This window comes from Vidua chalybeata, chromosome 21 (assembly GCF_026979565.1).
Source record: "Vidua chalybeata isolate OUT-0048 chromosome 21, bVidCha1 merged haplotype, whole genome shotgun sequence".
Lineage (NCBI taxonomy): Eukaryota > Metazoa > Chordata > Aves > Passeriformes > Viduidae > Vidua > Vidua chalybeata.
This window is the reverse complement of record NC_071550.1, coordinates 1,556,557-1,573,524: the sequence shown is the minus strand read 5'-3', so window position 1 is coordinate 1,573,524 and position 16,968 is coordinate 1,556,557. Positions and strand designations below refer to the sequence as shown.

General features: G+C 42.2%; 1 protein-coding gene across 3 annotated transcripts in view; it reads left to right on the top strand.

Annotated features, from left to right (window-relative positions):
* RABGAP1 (RAB GTPase activating protein 1) overlaps positions 1-16,355 on the top strand; it is a 62,070-nt gene extending 45,715 nt beyond the window's left edge. For all 3 annotated transcript variants that reach the window (XM_053962536.1, XM_053962537.1, XM_053962535.1), the window contains exons 15-26: positions 83-157; positions 2,302-2,427; positions 2,945-3,088; positions 4,648-4,689; positions 5,016-5,144; positions 7,777-7,869; positions 8,817-8,927; positions 11,624-11,728; positions 12,202-12,285; positions 13,094-13,165; positions 13,637-13,834; positions 14,642-16,355. In XM_053962536.1, the coding sequence (XP_053818511.1) occupies positions 83-157; positions 2,302-2,427; positions 2,945-3,088; positions 4,648-4,689; positions 5,016-5,144; positions 7,777-7,869; positions 8,817-8,927; positions 11,624-11,728; positions 12,202-12,285; positions 13,094-13,165; positions 13,637-13,834; positions 14,642-14,764 (1,302 nt within the window). In that variant the 3' untranslated portion in view covers positions 14,765-16,355. The remainder of the gene's footprint in view (positions 1-82; positions 158-2,301; positions 2,428-2,944; positions 3,089-4,647; positions 4,690-5,015; positions 5,145-7,776; positions 7,870-8,816; positions 8,928-11,623; positions 11,729-12,201; positions 12,286-13,093; positions 13,166-13,636; positions 13,835-14,641) is intronic.
* Positions 16,356-16,968: the final 613 nt, after the last annotated feature.

The following is a 16,968-nucleotide window of genomic DNA, read 5'->3' as shown; positions in this document are numbered from 1 at the left end:
GCTGTGTTCAATGCATTGTTCTGTTACATTTGTGTTTGTTATCTAGAGACAGGTACCAGTAAAGTGTTGATTCCTCTTTTAGGCCTACTCTGTGTATGATGAAGAGATTGGCTACTGCCAGGGCCAGTCGTTCCTCGCTGCTGTGCTGCTGTTACATGTAAGTGGTGCCTTTACCCTCAGCTGTTTTAGGCTTAAGAATGAATATTGCTCCACTTGTCTAGAGCAGACTTCTGAGCTAATAGGGTTACAGGGCACACATCCACTTACATGTTGGTCAGTAATAAAGTGATTTTAGACCAGGAGGAGTACATTGTTTAAAACTTGCTGTGGTGTTTGTAAGGACTCAGCGTTCATGCCCCTGTGTTCCTGCACTAGGACCCCTTCCATTCAGGCTTGCACTCCTGAGCAGTAGTAGGCATGGAATTTGTGTATAAGACAACACTGTAAATGTTTTTCTTACAGGGTTTCAAGGTCAGATTTTAGCTTTTTATAAGATGTTTCTATTGGAATCAGTCAGACATACAGATGGTGTTTGCCATGTCCTGTATACACAGAGGAGTACAGAGGACACTGAAGGGATGTCAGTTCATTAGGTCTCAGTGCAGGCTGTGCTGCCTGTGGGCTGTTGTCCTGTAGGTCTTTGTGCTTCTTGGTTTCAGAGGTTAGGGAAGGATACAATAATACCTTCATATTTTTAAAAGAAACTGTATTATGCTTTTTTAAACTTAATTGTTGTTGATAGAAGTGATCTCATCAGTGTAATATCCTTTAATTGCTGGTGTGTTCAGAAGCTAGAGAGAGATTTATGTTTCTCAGGAGCAAAAGTTTTAGATTCGCTCACGCTTGGGAAATACAAGAGCATTAGAAATCTGTATTTGTATATTTATAGACTGTTCTGTTTCAAAGTAATGTCTGCTTTTTGTCAGTGTTTCTGTTGCAAGGGTAGTTGGAACTGCAGAGTTCCTGAGCCCAGCAGTGCTTTCAGGTTTCTTTTCCCCAGCTGTTGCTGCCATTGAGGGCTGAGCATGAAGAGTTCTCTGCAGTTCTTGGTGGAAGAGGAAGTCTGGCCTTCAGGGGAGGATTTTCCATACTGTTGTAAAGTCAGGGGAGGATACAGAAGAGATTGTAAACTCCATTCTTGTGAAACAAAAGCCAAGTGATTAATGATAACAACCTTTTAGTTCTTTGTAACTGTAATCTGAAATATTTCCTAGATGAGCAATTAATTCTTTATTTCCTCACTGAATGAGATAGGGAAGGGCAATGCTTCCTGCTAGAAAACTGAATGCTTTCACTGAAACAGATGGGCTTGCTTGTAGATTTTCGTTGTCATGGGTCCCTTGCCTTAGAGAGATTCACTCTCATGACTGAGCCCTGTGTTATTCCAGAGTCCTCTCTTTAACAATGCTTGTGGCTTCTGGGAATAATGTATGCATTTAAAGAAAAGCTAAATTTCAAATAAGTTTCTTTTTATTTGATTCTCTTTGAAGTGTGGCTGCTAGGGAAAATAAGTAATAAAAACAAATGTTGCAGAAAAGGAAATTAAGTTTCTGCGAGTCCTTCACTACCACTTTGGAATGTTTCAGCAAAGTTTTCTGTTTTAATAAACTCCATCTGCAGATTAATAATAGAATACTTGAGATGGATGTTCTGTTTCTTTATAGAAACCAGCAATTGACCTGAAGTCAGGCTTTTCTACAGAAATATTAAAACTGAATTTTAAGGGCAGGGAGAAATGTCAAAACACTGATGAGCTTTGAGTTTTCCCTCAGTTTTTGGCAGAAGAGGGACATTGAACCTTCCCAAACTAGTGCTGAGGTGTGGAACTTCTGTTAACAGTTACTGGTCTCTCTTATTCCTATCATCTAATAAATAAACATCAAATGTAATAATGTCATTGAAAAAGGGAAATATATCATTAAGAAAAAGGGAAAGATCCTGTTTAATGTCCTTTAGTAATACTTCTGGCTTTTTTTATGTGGGTGACAAAGGGTTAGGCTGGTCAAAATCTGTAAGATTCAGATTCTGATGAGTTCTGGAACAAAGACACCAGGAAACTGCTCTGGTCTTCATGTCTGGAAGATGCATTTTTAGTTGAGTGATTGAGAGGTGGTTTATTCCACTGAAATGCCATTTGCAACACTAAACCTCATTTTGTGTAATAATATTCTTTGCATTTATACTGGAAAAAATTAGTGGCAGTCCAGCCTTTCAGTCAGAGGGAGAAGGGAGATTCAGGCAGATTGACCTGATGTGAAAGGTTTTAATGCTCGGTGCTAAATCCACTTTCCTGTCTCACAGATGCCTGAGGAGCAAGCTTTCAGTGTTCTGGTCAAAATCATGTTTGATTATGGACTCAGGGAACTTTTCAAACAGAACTTTGAAGATTTGCACTGCAAGTTCTATCAGCTGGAGCGCCTCATGCAGGTGGGGGCTCACGTGGGGGGTGAACAGGCCGAGCCTGCAGTTCAGCCCTGGCTGTTTCTCGTGGCATGAATGGTGTTTGTAAGCTGTGAGGAAGGGTGAATGGTGTTTGTAAGCTGTGAGGAAGGGTGAATGGTGTTTGTAAGCTGTGAGGAAGGGTGAATGGTGTTTGTAAGCTGTGAGGAAGGGTGGAGAGCAAGGACTATCTCAGGTGTTCCAGCAGAGGTCTCGGGAGCAGTGTGGTGCTGCTGAAGGCAGATGTGCCTGACAGCTGGAGTGGCTCTGGTGTTAGCACAGCCACTGCTGGGCCCTGCTGAGGCAAATCCCAGGGTCCTGCTGGGCATCCAGCCCAGGACAAGCCTTTGGCATCCTTAGGGGCCCCCAGGCCCGTTCCTGTCACACCTGGTGGATGCAGGACCCTGCACTGATGGTCACTACCCAGCTTCCTTCTGTAGCTTGGGGGTTCAGTTCCAAAGTAGCCTAAATTAACTTTCAGTGCTTCTGTGTGTTTTACTTTCAGGAATACATTCCTGATCTGTATAACCACTTTCTGGACATCAGCCTTGAAGCACACATGTATGCTTCCCAGTGGTTCCTGACCCTGTTCACTGCAAAATTCCCTCTCTACATGGTCTTCCATATTATTGATTTACTCCTGTGTGAGGTATGTGTTATAACTGGAGACTTGCACAGCTCCCAGCTTCTGACAGTTTGTCACTATCTTGGTTCATGTCCTTGTTACTATCTGTTCTCTCAGAGCAAGGCGTGTGATATTTTTATGTAGAAGTGTTACATTTCTGCAATGACAAAGATTCTCAGCATTTTAAAGAAACAAATTAGGAATCAATAGCTATCTAAAAGGTTATAATCTCCTATTCTCTATGGCACTGGTGAATCTATGTGAGAAGACTCTGTACAGCATGGTGAGAGCTAACTTACAAATATGTGGGTTCCTCTCTCCTGCAGTCAGGTTGTACACAATGATGACTTTTTTTCCCCTATCGTATTATTGCATGGAGGCCGTTGTGTATAAAATGGCCCAGCTAACTCTCATGCTGGTAATCTGACAAGCTTAAAGCTCTTTCTCCTGGAAAACTTGAAGTCTTTCTGTATTTCACAACTTCTATTTAGAGAGCAAAATTCTTTATATTGAGGCATTGTCTGTAATCATGTATGGAACAGTGTAAGTGTGTGGGTAAGCAGTGTAATTACAGTCAGCACTTATTACCATCAGTGAACAAATCCCATTTTGTACTGGAGCATTCTCGAGTTATTTAATGATTTGCTGGGTAACTTTATGCATCCATTCTTCTTGGATCTGCACTTGTTCCTGTGAAGTGGCTGATTTCCTGCCTTTCCTTTACTGAAGGCTTTCAGCATTCACAAACCTGGTCAATGTTTTTGCCCTTTCCCTGTGTTTGCTGCTTGCTTTGTCCATGTGCCAGTGGAATAGAAAGCAGCAGATGGTATGGAGAAAATCACTTCTGTTTGTTTAGAAACACATTTTCATTTCATAAACAGTAAATGTGATCACAGAGAAGTTTTAAGGGGTTTTTCATCATTTTAAAGTAATGGTGAAAGAATAACTTGGTGGGAAGAAGAAAGGCAGGATCTTGAAATAAGATGAGCAATGTGTCATGATTATGAGTGGGACCCCTGAAGAAGGTGTGAGCTACTCCTGACTACAGAACTGTTTGTATTTAATTTAATTGGACAATATGAATAGAACTCTTCTAAGGAATAGAGGCAGAATAGATGCTGTGGGACTCTGTCCTGGAGTGAGTCACTTTCTTTTTCATTGCATGAATTATCCCATGAATTTGTGAAGACCAGAACTTAATATATTTGTGTATACATTACTGCATTTGAATCAGTGTTTTCAGAAGTTGCTGTATGAAAGTTAAATTATCTTGAGCTGACCAAACTACTCATTAAAAAATAAAATGCACAACATAATTTTGGAGTTTCAGACTGCTAAGGAGGCAGTAAAACCAGTGTTGATTGTTTTGCTCTCTATAATGACTCTCCAGTAAAGATATTTTGCCAGTTGTTTGCAAAGTTGTTCTTTGTGCCTTTGATTTATATAGCACCTGGTTACACATGTATCCTGGTTTTCCTTTTCACAGAAACTAGACAAACAACAAAACCCAGCAAATAAATTCCTATCCAAGCTTGTAAATACTGAGAAATTAAATTATTTTGTCATTATTTTTTTCTTTCCAGGGAATAAGTGTTATCTTCAATGTTGCACTGGGATTGTTAAAAGTGAGTATACAATGTTACACTGTGGTTTATGCATCTTCATGCACCGTATAAAAATGAAGATGCCTGTTACAAAAATATGTCATTTTTTTGAGAAGCTAACAACTGCCTGTGGCACACGTGCTGTAATCTGGCATGTCCTGTGCAGCACAGTGCTTTTTTTGGGGGCTGGAATAGAAGGTTGCAAGAATAGAAATAAACACTCTTTGCTGAAGGTTAAGAAGCAGCAATGTTACTGCAGCTTTCCAAAGCTGTTGTGGCTTTGTTGTTTCTGGGATTCAATAACTAAAAAAACTGGCTTTTCCTGGTGTTTCTTCCCTTGTCTCCAGACTACCAAGGATGATTTGTTGCTGACTGACTTTGAAGGGGCTTTAAAGTTCTTCCGAGTGCAGCTGCCCAAGCGGTACCGCTCCGAGGAGAACGCCAAGAAGCTGATGGAGCTGGCCTGCAACATGAAGGTGAGCAGGAGGGACTGCTGCAGCCTCAGCCTGGGAGCAGCTCCTGGCTCCAGCTCCAAGGGCAAATGCAGCTTAACTGGCTATGATCATGGAGATTCATTTTGAGTCAAATACACTGATGTGGTTCAAAGTGTCCTTTTTCCTTAAATTCTCTAGAGGAATTCTTTGTAGTGTCAGTGTGGAAGTGCACAACTTCCCTGGTGTGTTAACATTCCAGGCATTTTGTGATCCAGGTGTAGTAGCAGTGTGGATACCAGTATTCTACACAGAGTTCAAGCATATCTTGTGTGAAACCAATGTAGAAATTACAGAATAATGAAGAATAAAGCTATTTTATCTCTCTAATAATTTAGCATTAGCCACAGATTAAATGTTCCACATGCATCTGGTTCACATCATCCTAATGAGTGCATTTGCCTTTTGTGTTGTCAAATAACAACTTGTTCCTCTTTCCACTCTGCCAAAATCCCCTGTGTTCCCAGTGCTGTGTGGAGTGGCACAAGGAGACTCTGAGTGGACATGGCAAGGCTGTCCTTGGTGTCCTGGGGTGCTTTGGGGGCATTAAAGGGGAGGTTGTGGAGGAAGCACTGCTGGGCTTGGCACAGAACACTTCTGTATCACCTCCTTGATGGGAGTGCTGCACGTAATTGCTTTCCTTGACCTAAAATAGAAGTCCTTTGCTGTCAGTAGAAATCTCCAGCTCTGTATTTGGAAGTGTTTCTTTGAGCAGAAAAGGGCCTGATATCAAAATAAATAATGTATAGGAAGGGAGAAGTAGCCTGGCTAAGGCATTGTGATTAGAACAGCATTCTGCTGGAAAGGAGGTCAGGAACTCATCAGCTGGAGACAGCACCAGATTCTTAAAGTCACTCCTCAGTGTTGCCATCAAGTCATAGAATCACAGAATGGTTTGGGTTAGAAGGGACCTTAAAGCCCATCTCATTCCACCCCTGCCATGGGCAGGAGCACCTTCCACTCTCCCAGGTTGCTCCAAGCCACATCCAGCCTGGCCTTGGGCATGTCCAGGGATGGGGAGTTCACCTCTCTGGGCAACAGATGTTAGCAGAGCTGCTGCTGCCTCCTGAAAAAATGTGGTGGGACATGAGTGTTCATTTCTGCAAACCCAGAATCCTTGCTGACTTCCCCAGGCCTCCCATGCCCACAATTTATGACAATGACAAATCTGCTCAAGATCACCTAAAAAAGGCAAAACTGGCTCAATGCACTTGAAAAGTAGAAGATGAAAATACAGTGGTAGTGGTGTGCCTGCCTTCCTTTCCTCTGGCATGGTGGATGCCTCACTTGCCAGGATCTGACTTTACATTGCGGGAGGTTTGGGGTGTGAAACCCCAAAATTTGGGCAGTGTTTGAACAGGGGCAGAGCAGTGAAATAATCTCCTCAAGTTGCTGGCTCCATTGTCCATGAAGGGTTAATTCTCTAGGTGGGTGTCTGGGGTGCAGGGAAAACTCCTGCAGCTGTGGTGTGGTTGGACGACTCCAGGTGATGGTGGCATCTCCGGAGAAATGTTCCCCCGAGTGCGGGGAGGCGTTTCTGGTCAGCTCTCACTAGAGGGAGCTTGGCCACTGCTTTCTGCAGCTCCTTCCGAGGAAGGTTGTTAGTGAGAAAAGCAGACTTCAGGGAAACCAAACACGTTTTCCATTCTGCCTGTCATTTATGCGTGTAAAATTCAACCTGTTTCTCAGATGGGTTTTTTAAAGAGGAAATCTTAGCTATAGCTTTTAAATTTATTTGGTTTACTGAGATAAAAATAAATGTTTAGGTGCAACTTTTAATGCTGGAGATTTCATTTTGCTGCATAATGTCTTGCATGTGAAATGCTCACAATGATCTTGGTGTGGTCTGTGTCGCTAAACCATTCTGGCACAGGTGACACTGGGAAAATGCTGGTCAGGATCTGTTACAGCTTCCCTTGTGTTCCACGTCCCTGCAGGACTTGAACTCTGGGCACAAAATACTGAACTCAGCATCACCTTTCTGTCCCTTCTCACAGAAGGGGAATCTGGGGCCCTGGGAGAGTGGCTTTGCTGGGGCTGTGTGTGTCAGAGCAGGGACAGAGCACTCGTGCTCTGAGGTGCTGCTTGCCCAGACAGCGCGGCAGCTCGGGCACGGGGCTGTTTTCTGCTGGGCTTGAGTGACACTGGCAGAAATGTCAGCTGAGCCTGCACTTGCCCTTTCAGCATTTACAGTCTTATGTAAAGTAAACCAAATGCTTCTGTGTGATGATAAATGTTACAGCTGAGAAAGCAGCTGAAGAAGGCTCAGCATCAGGCCAGTCCTAAAATGAACCACGTCTCGTGGGGTTCTGTTCTGCTGAAGCTCTGCAGGGTGTGGAGCACCAGGGAGCTGTGCAGCACCAAGGGGGAGCTCGGGCAGGATGCTCTGGGTGCCTTGTGAAACTTTCCCTGCATTGCACAGGAAGAGGCTGCTGTCATTGTATTGAGTGGAACTGGTTTTGACCACACCTGAGGGTTTGACACTCAGAACTGGGTGAAGCCATGAGCTGTGCTTTGTAGAAGGCAGGAGTTGCCTGAAGCTTGTTCCATAACTCTGTGTGTGTTGTGTTCTTTTATTGATGTTCTGGGCAGGAACTAATGGGCTGCTTTAATTTAGATTAGCCAGAAGAAGCTGAAGAAATATGAAAAGGAATATCATACCATGAGAGAGCAGCAGGCCCAACAGGAGGATCCTATAGAAAGATTTGAGGTAATACTTTACTTTCTCCAGTCTGGTTTAGCAAACAGGAAGTTGCTACTTTTGACTTTTTTGAGCTGGTTTTGTTTTCTGACCAATTTGGATGCAGCAGGGGAATCAGCTCTATGAACGTGAAGGGAATGTCTCTCTATTGGCAATGCTGATCAGGATGGGGTTGTTGTGAGCCCAGCTGTGCAAGAAAAGGAAAAGTATGAATTTTTATTTGGGCTTATAGAACTGGTTCAGTAGAGCCTGTTCAACGTGCTGATTGCACCACAAGCCATGAACAGAAAGGAAATGCCTGACTGATTCTAACTCTGCCTTCAATGGGTGTACTCCCCCTTTTACTCCTCTTCCTAATTTCAAATTATGTATACTGCAGTAAGCATATAATTTTATAAATAGTTTATTTATCAAATAAACATAATACAGGGATAAATTACACATGTCAAGTTATGTATGCATACACATACCACCATATACACACAGAGACATAGATACAATAAATTGATGTCTTTTAATCAGAGAAGTAAACTTCCTTTAGTATCTGTGTGCTGGGAGTTGTAACAGGAAAGAGAAAATTGAGTATTTTTTCCAGTATTCTCCTCTCTTACCTGTTCCTAGCATGCAAATTCAATTTTGAACCTAGAAAAGCAGTACTTGTAGGAAACTCTTGGCAAGGTATCAATGGCACAATGATACCCCTACTATTGCAGGCTTCAAAAACATTTCTGTAGCTCAACAAGTAATGGCTGAGCAAAATTATTTATACCTGCTGTCTTCTCTAGGCTAATCCTGTATTTATTTTACATTTGCACGATGGCTGTAGTTTTGTCCCGGGGAATTTCATGCAGGTAGAGCTGTCTTTGCAGCTGGAGGTGCAAGGTGGGCGTTTGTGTGTAGGCACAGGGAGCTGTGTGTGTCACACACTCCCTGACAGCCCCTTCGTGTCCCCGCAGCGCGAGAACCGGCGCCTGCAGGAGGCCAACATGAGGCTGGAGCAGGAGAACGACGACCTCGCCCACGAGCTGGTCACCAGCAAGATTGCACTGAGGAAGGACTTGGACAATGTAAGTCATGTCCTCAGGCTGTCTAGGGCAGACAAGGGCTAGCTCCTTGTTCTTTCTCTCACTGCAGAGGAGAGACGTGGAGTACTTTTTTTGTGTGGGACGGGATTCCTTCCTCCACATCCTATTGCACCCTGACAATGTATAGGCCTGTGATGGAGGTCTATGGGAAACAGGAGTGCTGGCTGAAATACTCATTACTCTGAAAAGCATTCAGAGTGACTGGAGGGAAAGCAGAGCCTGTACTTGAGTAGTTGCTTTCTTTTCTCTAAGGAAGTCTAGCAGGAGCTGTGTCAAGTCTTTGAACCATCACAGAGATCGTAACATGGATGCTAGCTTGTGTTTTCCTGGGATTTTTATGAATACAATTTCACAGCAGACAGGCTTTGCAAATGCCTGATAAACTTGAAAGTCTGAGTCTGTCTGGCTCTGCATGGATCAGGTTCTCAGGTACCTCAGGCAACTCTGAAAGTGTTGTTGTGGTTTCCATTTGGCTTGTTGGAATCTGCCCGTGTGAGCTCCTCATCCTGGGCTGTTTCCAGATCAGTGGAGCTCTCAGGAGGAAGCTTCAGGTTTGCTTTGTGTTACAGAAGTTTTTTTCACCTTGCTGTCCCACTCCCTTCTTTACATATTCAGTTGTGGGAGATTTTATCAGGATATGCTTTTTCTTTTTTTCCAGGACATGCAGAGACAGAAAGGTACTGGCATTTCTAGCACAGGGGAGGCTACACCACATTTAGTCTGTCTGCTTGGGGAGGTGAGGGGAAGAGTTCAAGTGCTCATGTTTTGCCATTCTTGTTCTGTACTAAGATAAGTGCATTTCTGAAATCTCAAAGGAAAATGACTTCTGAAAGTTGCACAGTGCAGGAGCTGACAGGCTTTCAAATGTTTCATTGGATCTGCCTCTGACAATTTAAGGTTTCCCACGGTCTCCTGGAAACTTGCTGTTGGAAAACTATTCATAGTAGATGTTGATGCTACTGGGTGAATGTTGCTTTAATGAGGTTTGGTTCAGGACTTTTGGGTTTATTACATCTCCTGTTCTTAGGTGTTAAAATGGGGATCATAGAAGAATGTTCTAGAAGCAGGTTTTCCCCACACATTGCTATGTTCACTTCCTCTTACCTGGGCTTTTTCCCTTCATTAGTGAAGCTTCCAGAAGCTTCACACTGGTGATAGCCCAGCAGTGGTACTCAGGAGGTGGACTCTAGCAAAAATTGTCCTGAAGAAGCTTTTTCTATCAATTTTAACTGTTGTTTGTGGCTGCTTGAGCCTCTATGAGACATGGTTATATTTTTACATTGTTTTTTTTTTAAACGGAGAGCTGGGAGAGAAACAAAATTAGGCAAAATTGATATGCTTAATTTGATATATAATAGTCTTGTATTCAAAGATGGCAAATGATGTTGGCAGTATTTGGGTTATCCCCTGGGAGGAGATAGGTAGGTTTGATCCTACTTCAGGACGTGATTAATTCTTCTAATTGGATCCTGAAGTGATAAGTTTCATTCTGCCAGCCTGAGGTCCTGAAAGGAAAGTACCAAAGGACATTGTTTAACACACCTTTTCTGATACCTACATGGCATGTCTGAAATCTGCAACCTAAAAGATCAAAACAGAGCATTTGGAAATACAAGAATTTCCTTAATATCCTTTCACTAGACCAGAAAATAGGCTTCGTTTTTCTCCTGTTGTTGGGCTCCTACATCCCAGTGTTCTTTAACTTTAAAACAGCTTAAACCCCATCTGTAATGAAAAGATGTTCTCTTTGCCTTTGCCGTCTGTTTTAAAGGATCAGCAGGACTTTAAGGGACTAAAATTCACTTTTTGATTTTCTTCCTTTGAAGGGAATTGGTACAGCTACTTTCTGAAGATTTTATATATCAGTTGAGTTATTGATCTATTTTTATGTAGAATCCATACACCCATTGGGAAGTGCTGTGTTGTGTGTATGAGACAGGAAAAGATGTCTTAACTTTGCAGAGTTTTAGTGGTTTATAAAGAGCTTGAAAATTTTCAACAATATATTTTTATACTTTAAAAACTGCAGTAAAAAAGGGTTGTTGGTTTCTGGTGGGACATTTCTTTCCCTTAAGGAGGAAGGAGAGAGGGGCCTGACTTATGTTTGCTTTGGTAGCTCGGTTTTTTCATGCAGTATTTTCTGGGATGATATTACATCCATTGGGAGGTGTCATAGAGTTCTGGGGGCTTTTTAAATGTTCTAGAGGCATTTTTCATTAATTCTGTTTTCATTGCAAGGTTGAATGTTTGCAAATTAAACTTAGGTCTGAGCTGGTTATAGTCTTTTATTGATCTTGCACGTTGTGAGCTGTTCTGTGCCTTTGGTTGTCTTCAGAATGTATTGGTCAACTTCCAGACTGGACAAGAAAATGAAACTTATTTCTGGTATTGGATTTCTTTGGAGCAATCCCTACTCCAGTTTTACTAAAATTAATCACTGAATTCAAGAGGCATTTTGGAGGGCTGGAGTATAGTGGTACATGCCATTAATTTTGATGTGTTGCTGCTTTGCTATTGCAGATAGGAAGTTCTAGAAAAATAATTTTCAGAATAAAGTTTTATTGTTTTTAATAGCAATGAACCAAACCTTAATAAGACTGGAATGGGGGCACTCTTGGCTCTGTCCTGGTGGAGGCACAGCAGGGAAGCCTCTGCTCAGCCTCCACTCTGTGTTTCAGGCAGAGGAGAAGGCAGATGCCCTCAATAAGGAGCTGCTAATGACCAAACAGAAGCTGATTGATGCAGAAGAAGAAAAGAGGCGCCTGGAGGAAGAATCTGCTCAGGTTGGGGCATTTCTGGCATTCTCACTGTTCTGTACAGTACAGAAATGATAAAAATAAAAAGTGACGTGTAGGAAGGGCTTAATGTTCTAAGTCATGTTTGTCCCTCTTCTGTGGTGTAAAGGACGTCAGCAAAGCAGAATTTGGCATTTTCCTGCCAGGTGCTTCATAGGGTGGGGAATTTTTAACTTGAAAGCACAGTGTCACAGCCTGTGCCAGATGCTGCACAGAGAGGCAGTGCAGGACTTCAGCTGTCAGCACTTTTTGAATCCTTCCTTTCCTTGGCTAGCCCACTGTTGTGTCAGTGATGGCCACCAAAGCCTGGCTTTACCCTGCCTGCACGGAGCTGAGCTGGACTCTGGGTCCCTGGGTAGAGCAGAGCAGTGAGGTTAAGGAGAAGGAAGAAATACCACCTGGGTACTTTTCAGACTACACCTATATAAACCCTTTTTTTTTTTTTTTTTTTTCCCCAACAGCTGAAGGAAATGTGTCGTAGGGAACTAGATAAGGCAGAGTCAGAGATCAAAAAGAACAGCTCTATTATTGGTGACTACAAACAGGTAAGTACAACTTCATGATGATGTGGTTTGCTATCAAAGTACAAGACTTTAGGGTATCTTAGGAGATTTCTGGAAACCAATGTCATCTGTGCCATGCATTTGAGGACACAATTCAGCTGTTCTAAATGGGAAGCCTCTGGCTGGTTTTGCATTTTCTTTGGCCGAGATCCTGAAGTGGTCAGTCCTGTTTGCCCCTGATGTGGGGATTTGTAGATCAGCAGTCACCACAGCCTCAGTTACAGACAAACCTTGTTCAAATGGGCTTTGGATATCAAAGGTTCACTTTGTGCCATAAAAAGCTTCTCTTTCATCTTTGCTTTGTCAATCAAATGCACCTCAGAAATAAAAAAAAGAGATGCCTTTTGCCTTTCAAGGCTTTGCTTTGGCATTCAAGCTCCCGATCACAAGGTATCAAGGGAGCAAATTCATGTGTCTCTTTAGTAGGCGCATATCAGGTCTCAGGAAATGAATTAGGGGTTTTTTTACTACTCTGTCTTGCCTGTTCTTTTCTCCCAAAGGCAACAAAAGGGCCATGCTATTCCTAACCTTTTCTGGCTCCTTTAGCAAGGCCAAACTGTTAATAACTTATGTTGGAACTACACCTTTTCCTGTGGGGGTAGAAGAATATATAGAGAATGGGAAAATGTACAATGAGATAGCTTAATGCAGCATCCCAATTTTTCTAGCTTTCTAAGGGTCCTTAGACTATCCATGTTAATATTGCAGCAGCATTTATTTGTGCTTTAGCATTCATTTGGGAGGGAATTTACATTTATAAATGGTCTGGTAACATAATTTTGCTTGTCAGATTTGTTCCCAGCTGAGTGAGCGACTGGAAAAACAACAAACAGCAAATAAAGCTGAAATTGAGAAAATACGGGTAAGAGACCAGATAGATCTACAGTCTACAATGTTTCAATCTCTTAGCAAAATCACAGCAGCAAACACACAATTTATTTCATTACTAAAATGGGGGCTGAGAGTCCCCATAGATGAAATATAAGGAGGAGACCTGGGAGAAAAGATGAGCCCTCTCATGCCATAGTGGTTACATGCTAATGTTGATGCTGGGGTGTTTTTTGAGGGGTCTTTTTTTCTGGAAGGGATTCTCTGACTGGCTTTTACCTTAAAGTAACCATGGGAGGGACAGAGCCCATTATTGTAGCAAAACAACACAGCAGTGTTTCCAAAGCCATGAGTCTGGGGCTGGCAGGAGCTCCTGCTCAGCTGCGCCTCCCCAAAAGTTCCCATTAGTGGTTCCTCTGGTGTTGAGTCGCTCTCCCAGAGCAGAGGCAGGAACAGGCTTTGATCACATCCCAGCATGTCACTCACAGCCAGGTGTTTACTTCAGCAAAAGGTGGATGACTGCGAGCACTGCCGCGAGTTCTTCAATAAGGAAGGCCGTGTGAAGGTTGCCAGCACTGCCAAGGATGGTTCAGATGAGGACACGGATGAGGAGAAGGAAACACTGAAGAACCAGCTGAGGGAAATGGAGCTTGAGCTGGCCCAGACCAAGCTGCAGCTTGTGGAGGCGGAATGTAAAATACAGGTAATGCTCTGGAAGTTTGTTTTGTAGTCTGTACGGCGTGTCTGCGTTCCTAGAAAAATGTGCGTGTGAGTTGCAGAGGGATTGGAACAGATCCTGTTGGTTGAAACCATAACCTGCTATTTCCTGCACGGGTTATTTAACCAAACACTGCGTCTGAAACTTGCTGTGTGCAGACGATATAATTGAAATTGCATGAACTGTATTTAGCAGCCACTACAGCTTCCAGACATCTGCCTGTCTGCAGTGCAGTGCTGGCTGCCTGATCTCCTGCAACTGCTTGGAAGGAGCCCAAGCTCTGACAGAGTACTGAATCATGCATGTCTTTATCTCACAATCAGTGCTAAATGAAGAAGTAACATTGACAAATGTTAGACATGTTTCTTAAAACACGATTGCAAAGCGCTCCAGGTACCTGAAGTATTTCTGTAAAATATGACAACATTGTACTTTTAGCCTAAAACTGATATGTCAGTGCGGCTTGTTCACAGAAAGGTAAAAATTAGTTTGTAGAAAGTCCACTTCCTCTGGGAGTAGCTCCTCCTCAGATGGAAGACAATTAAAGAATTTGGATGTACTAAAGAAAGCGGAATGTTTCATAAGGGCAATGACACAAGCCTTGTTTTGCTTTTCAAAGCTTTTTTTTTTCTCTTTGTCAGCTTATTGTGCTGCTTTTAATTTATGTAAGACTTGTTTAACTTCTGAAGTGGTCAAGAGTTTGTAGATGTTCTAGAGCCTTCTGTGTTTAACTCCTATAACCTTGTGCTGTGAATACATAACAAATTAAGGAAATTACTCTTCTGTTTGCAGGATTTGGAGCACCATTTGGGTCTGGCCCTGAATGAAGTACAAGCTGCAAAGAAAACGTGGTTCAACAGAACAATAAGCTCTATAAAAACAGTGACTGGAGTCCAAGGAAAAGAGACTTGTTGAAAAGCAGTTCTGTCAAACACACCTTCTTAACACAACACCTTTTGTTGCCTTCCTTGGCCAGATGTTTAATTCTGTGACATGAGAGGACCAGAATGTAAATATAATAGAAACACAGCATGTCAGGATTTCAATAGGTCAGTGATAAAGAGGATGGAAACACAAGAGAGGTTTTATTGCTAGACATGGGATGTTCATACTACTGATATTTAACAGGTGATGTAGCTAGATTGAAGCTCTTCCGAGAAACACTCCATTCTGCGTCTGGCTGGAGGCTTTTCACAGACTAGGTACGAGAACTTACCAAACCCTAATTGTTAAGTTTACATATGATAGGTTTTTTTACAGTTATAACCTTTTTTAATATTTTATTTGAAAGGAAAAGTGTCACTAACAAAGTTAAAAAAGAAAAAAAGAAAAAAAAAAAGGAAAAAATGCAACAAAAAAATACAAGTTTATCAAGAACTACATCAGTGCCAGAAAGCAGTCCCCAGAGGTAGGAAATGGAGAGTAGGAGGTGACATGTTTTGCTTTATGAATGGGGATGATTTCAGCATTCCTGTCGAGCAACCCCACTTTGTTTTAGTAGATGCAGCATCCATCTCTCTGTGTTTGGCATTTCTTTCTGTTACTAATCAATTCTATGCAACTCTGGGCTTTTTTGGCATGGGCTGCCAAACCAATTTGCCACCGGAGGCTGGGAGACTTGTCGAAGTGCTAGACAAGAATAATCGGAATTGTGGGCGAATTTCCGTTTCACTTGTGTCATATTGTTTGATCCACATATCAACAGCGTTCAAACCCCCAGCACCAGGAGTGCTGATAATATGAATTATGTGGATGGTCTGACATTCAATGGAGTCTGTCTGGGTTTTGTCAGGTTTCTGTTTTGTTTTTGTTTGTTTGTTCTTACCCGGCTGTAGCAGGCCTTCTGCGGAGCTCCGACAGAGCTCCCAGGTTTTAGTTTTGCACATAGGTATGAATGGGACAAAGAAACAATAAACTGAGCTATATATGAGGCAAAAATCACAGCGTGAGTGTAGCTGCGAGCATCTCTAGCTGTCCAACTCGCTTCCCTGGTAGCGTTCTGAGGTGGTGTAGGTCATTTTTCACACTCGATGCAGTTGCACTGGTAGGTGCTAAACGTGCTTGGAGTTCTCATTCCTTGGATTGTATTGAGTTCTCACCAGAAAGCTGTAGAATGGAGTTTTGCACCTTGTAATTTTTTTAATTTATAATGGTTTGTGTTATGCTGAAGTATCTATTGCATCAGTGGATAAATTTTGTGTGCAGTGTGAGTATAAGCTGGTAACAATATGAGGCACTGGTTTGTATATAAAGATATTTGGTTTATTTTGTATTTCTAACTTTTTCTTGTTTACTGTACTAATGCTAGCTAATGTACTCTGTAACTACAGGATAGAACATGCTATGTCCAAGCTTTTTTCCTTAACTGCATACATTATCTCTATTGTTTAATACCAAAAAAAAAAAACCTGTAACTCCATCAATATTAGATGCGTGGACATTGTGGTAGCATAGTTGCAGTGTGTATACTTTATGAATTGAAATATAAACTAGTAAAATTGTATAACTATTTTGTTGTTTCATTTCATTTGAACAGAAAATTATTAAATATTTTGCAATATAAAGCTAATTCTCTTCTTAAAGTAGAAGCAGTAGCATCTGCAGGCTTCTCCAAGACTGAAACCACAGTCATGCTGCAAAGGGCTTTGCTAAAAAAGACTGCATGTTCTGAGTGCTGCCAACACTGGTTTTATATAATAAAATCTAGGGTTTGCTTTGAAAAAAGAAACTGCAAAAGTGACCTTGTGCAGCTTGAAACTTGTGACTCAGTATTTCTCAAACATGTCCAATTTAGAACATTTTTTTTTCCCATGGCCCTCCAAATTCTGCTTGAATCTGCAAAATAAATGTAGGCTATCTCTGCTTATCACCATCAGTAACAAATTCTGTGGGGTCAAGTGTGGTTCATGTCATCTTCAGCAGGGTTTTGTAGCTGTGGCTGAGCCTGCACGACTTCAGGGCTGCACTAATTGGGTCACGGGGCAGCTCCGCTCCCCAGCCCTGTGTTCTGCAGAGATAACCAGGACAACAAATGGATTCTTGTCACCAAAACCACCAGAGGTGGATGGAAAGCAGCCCTGCTCTAGGAGGCTGCCGTGATGTCACCTTCCCAGCCATAT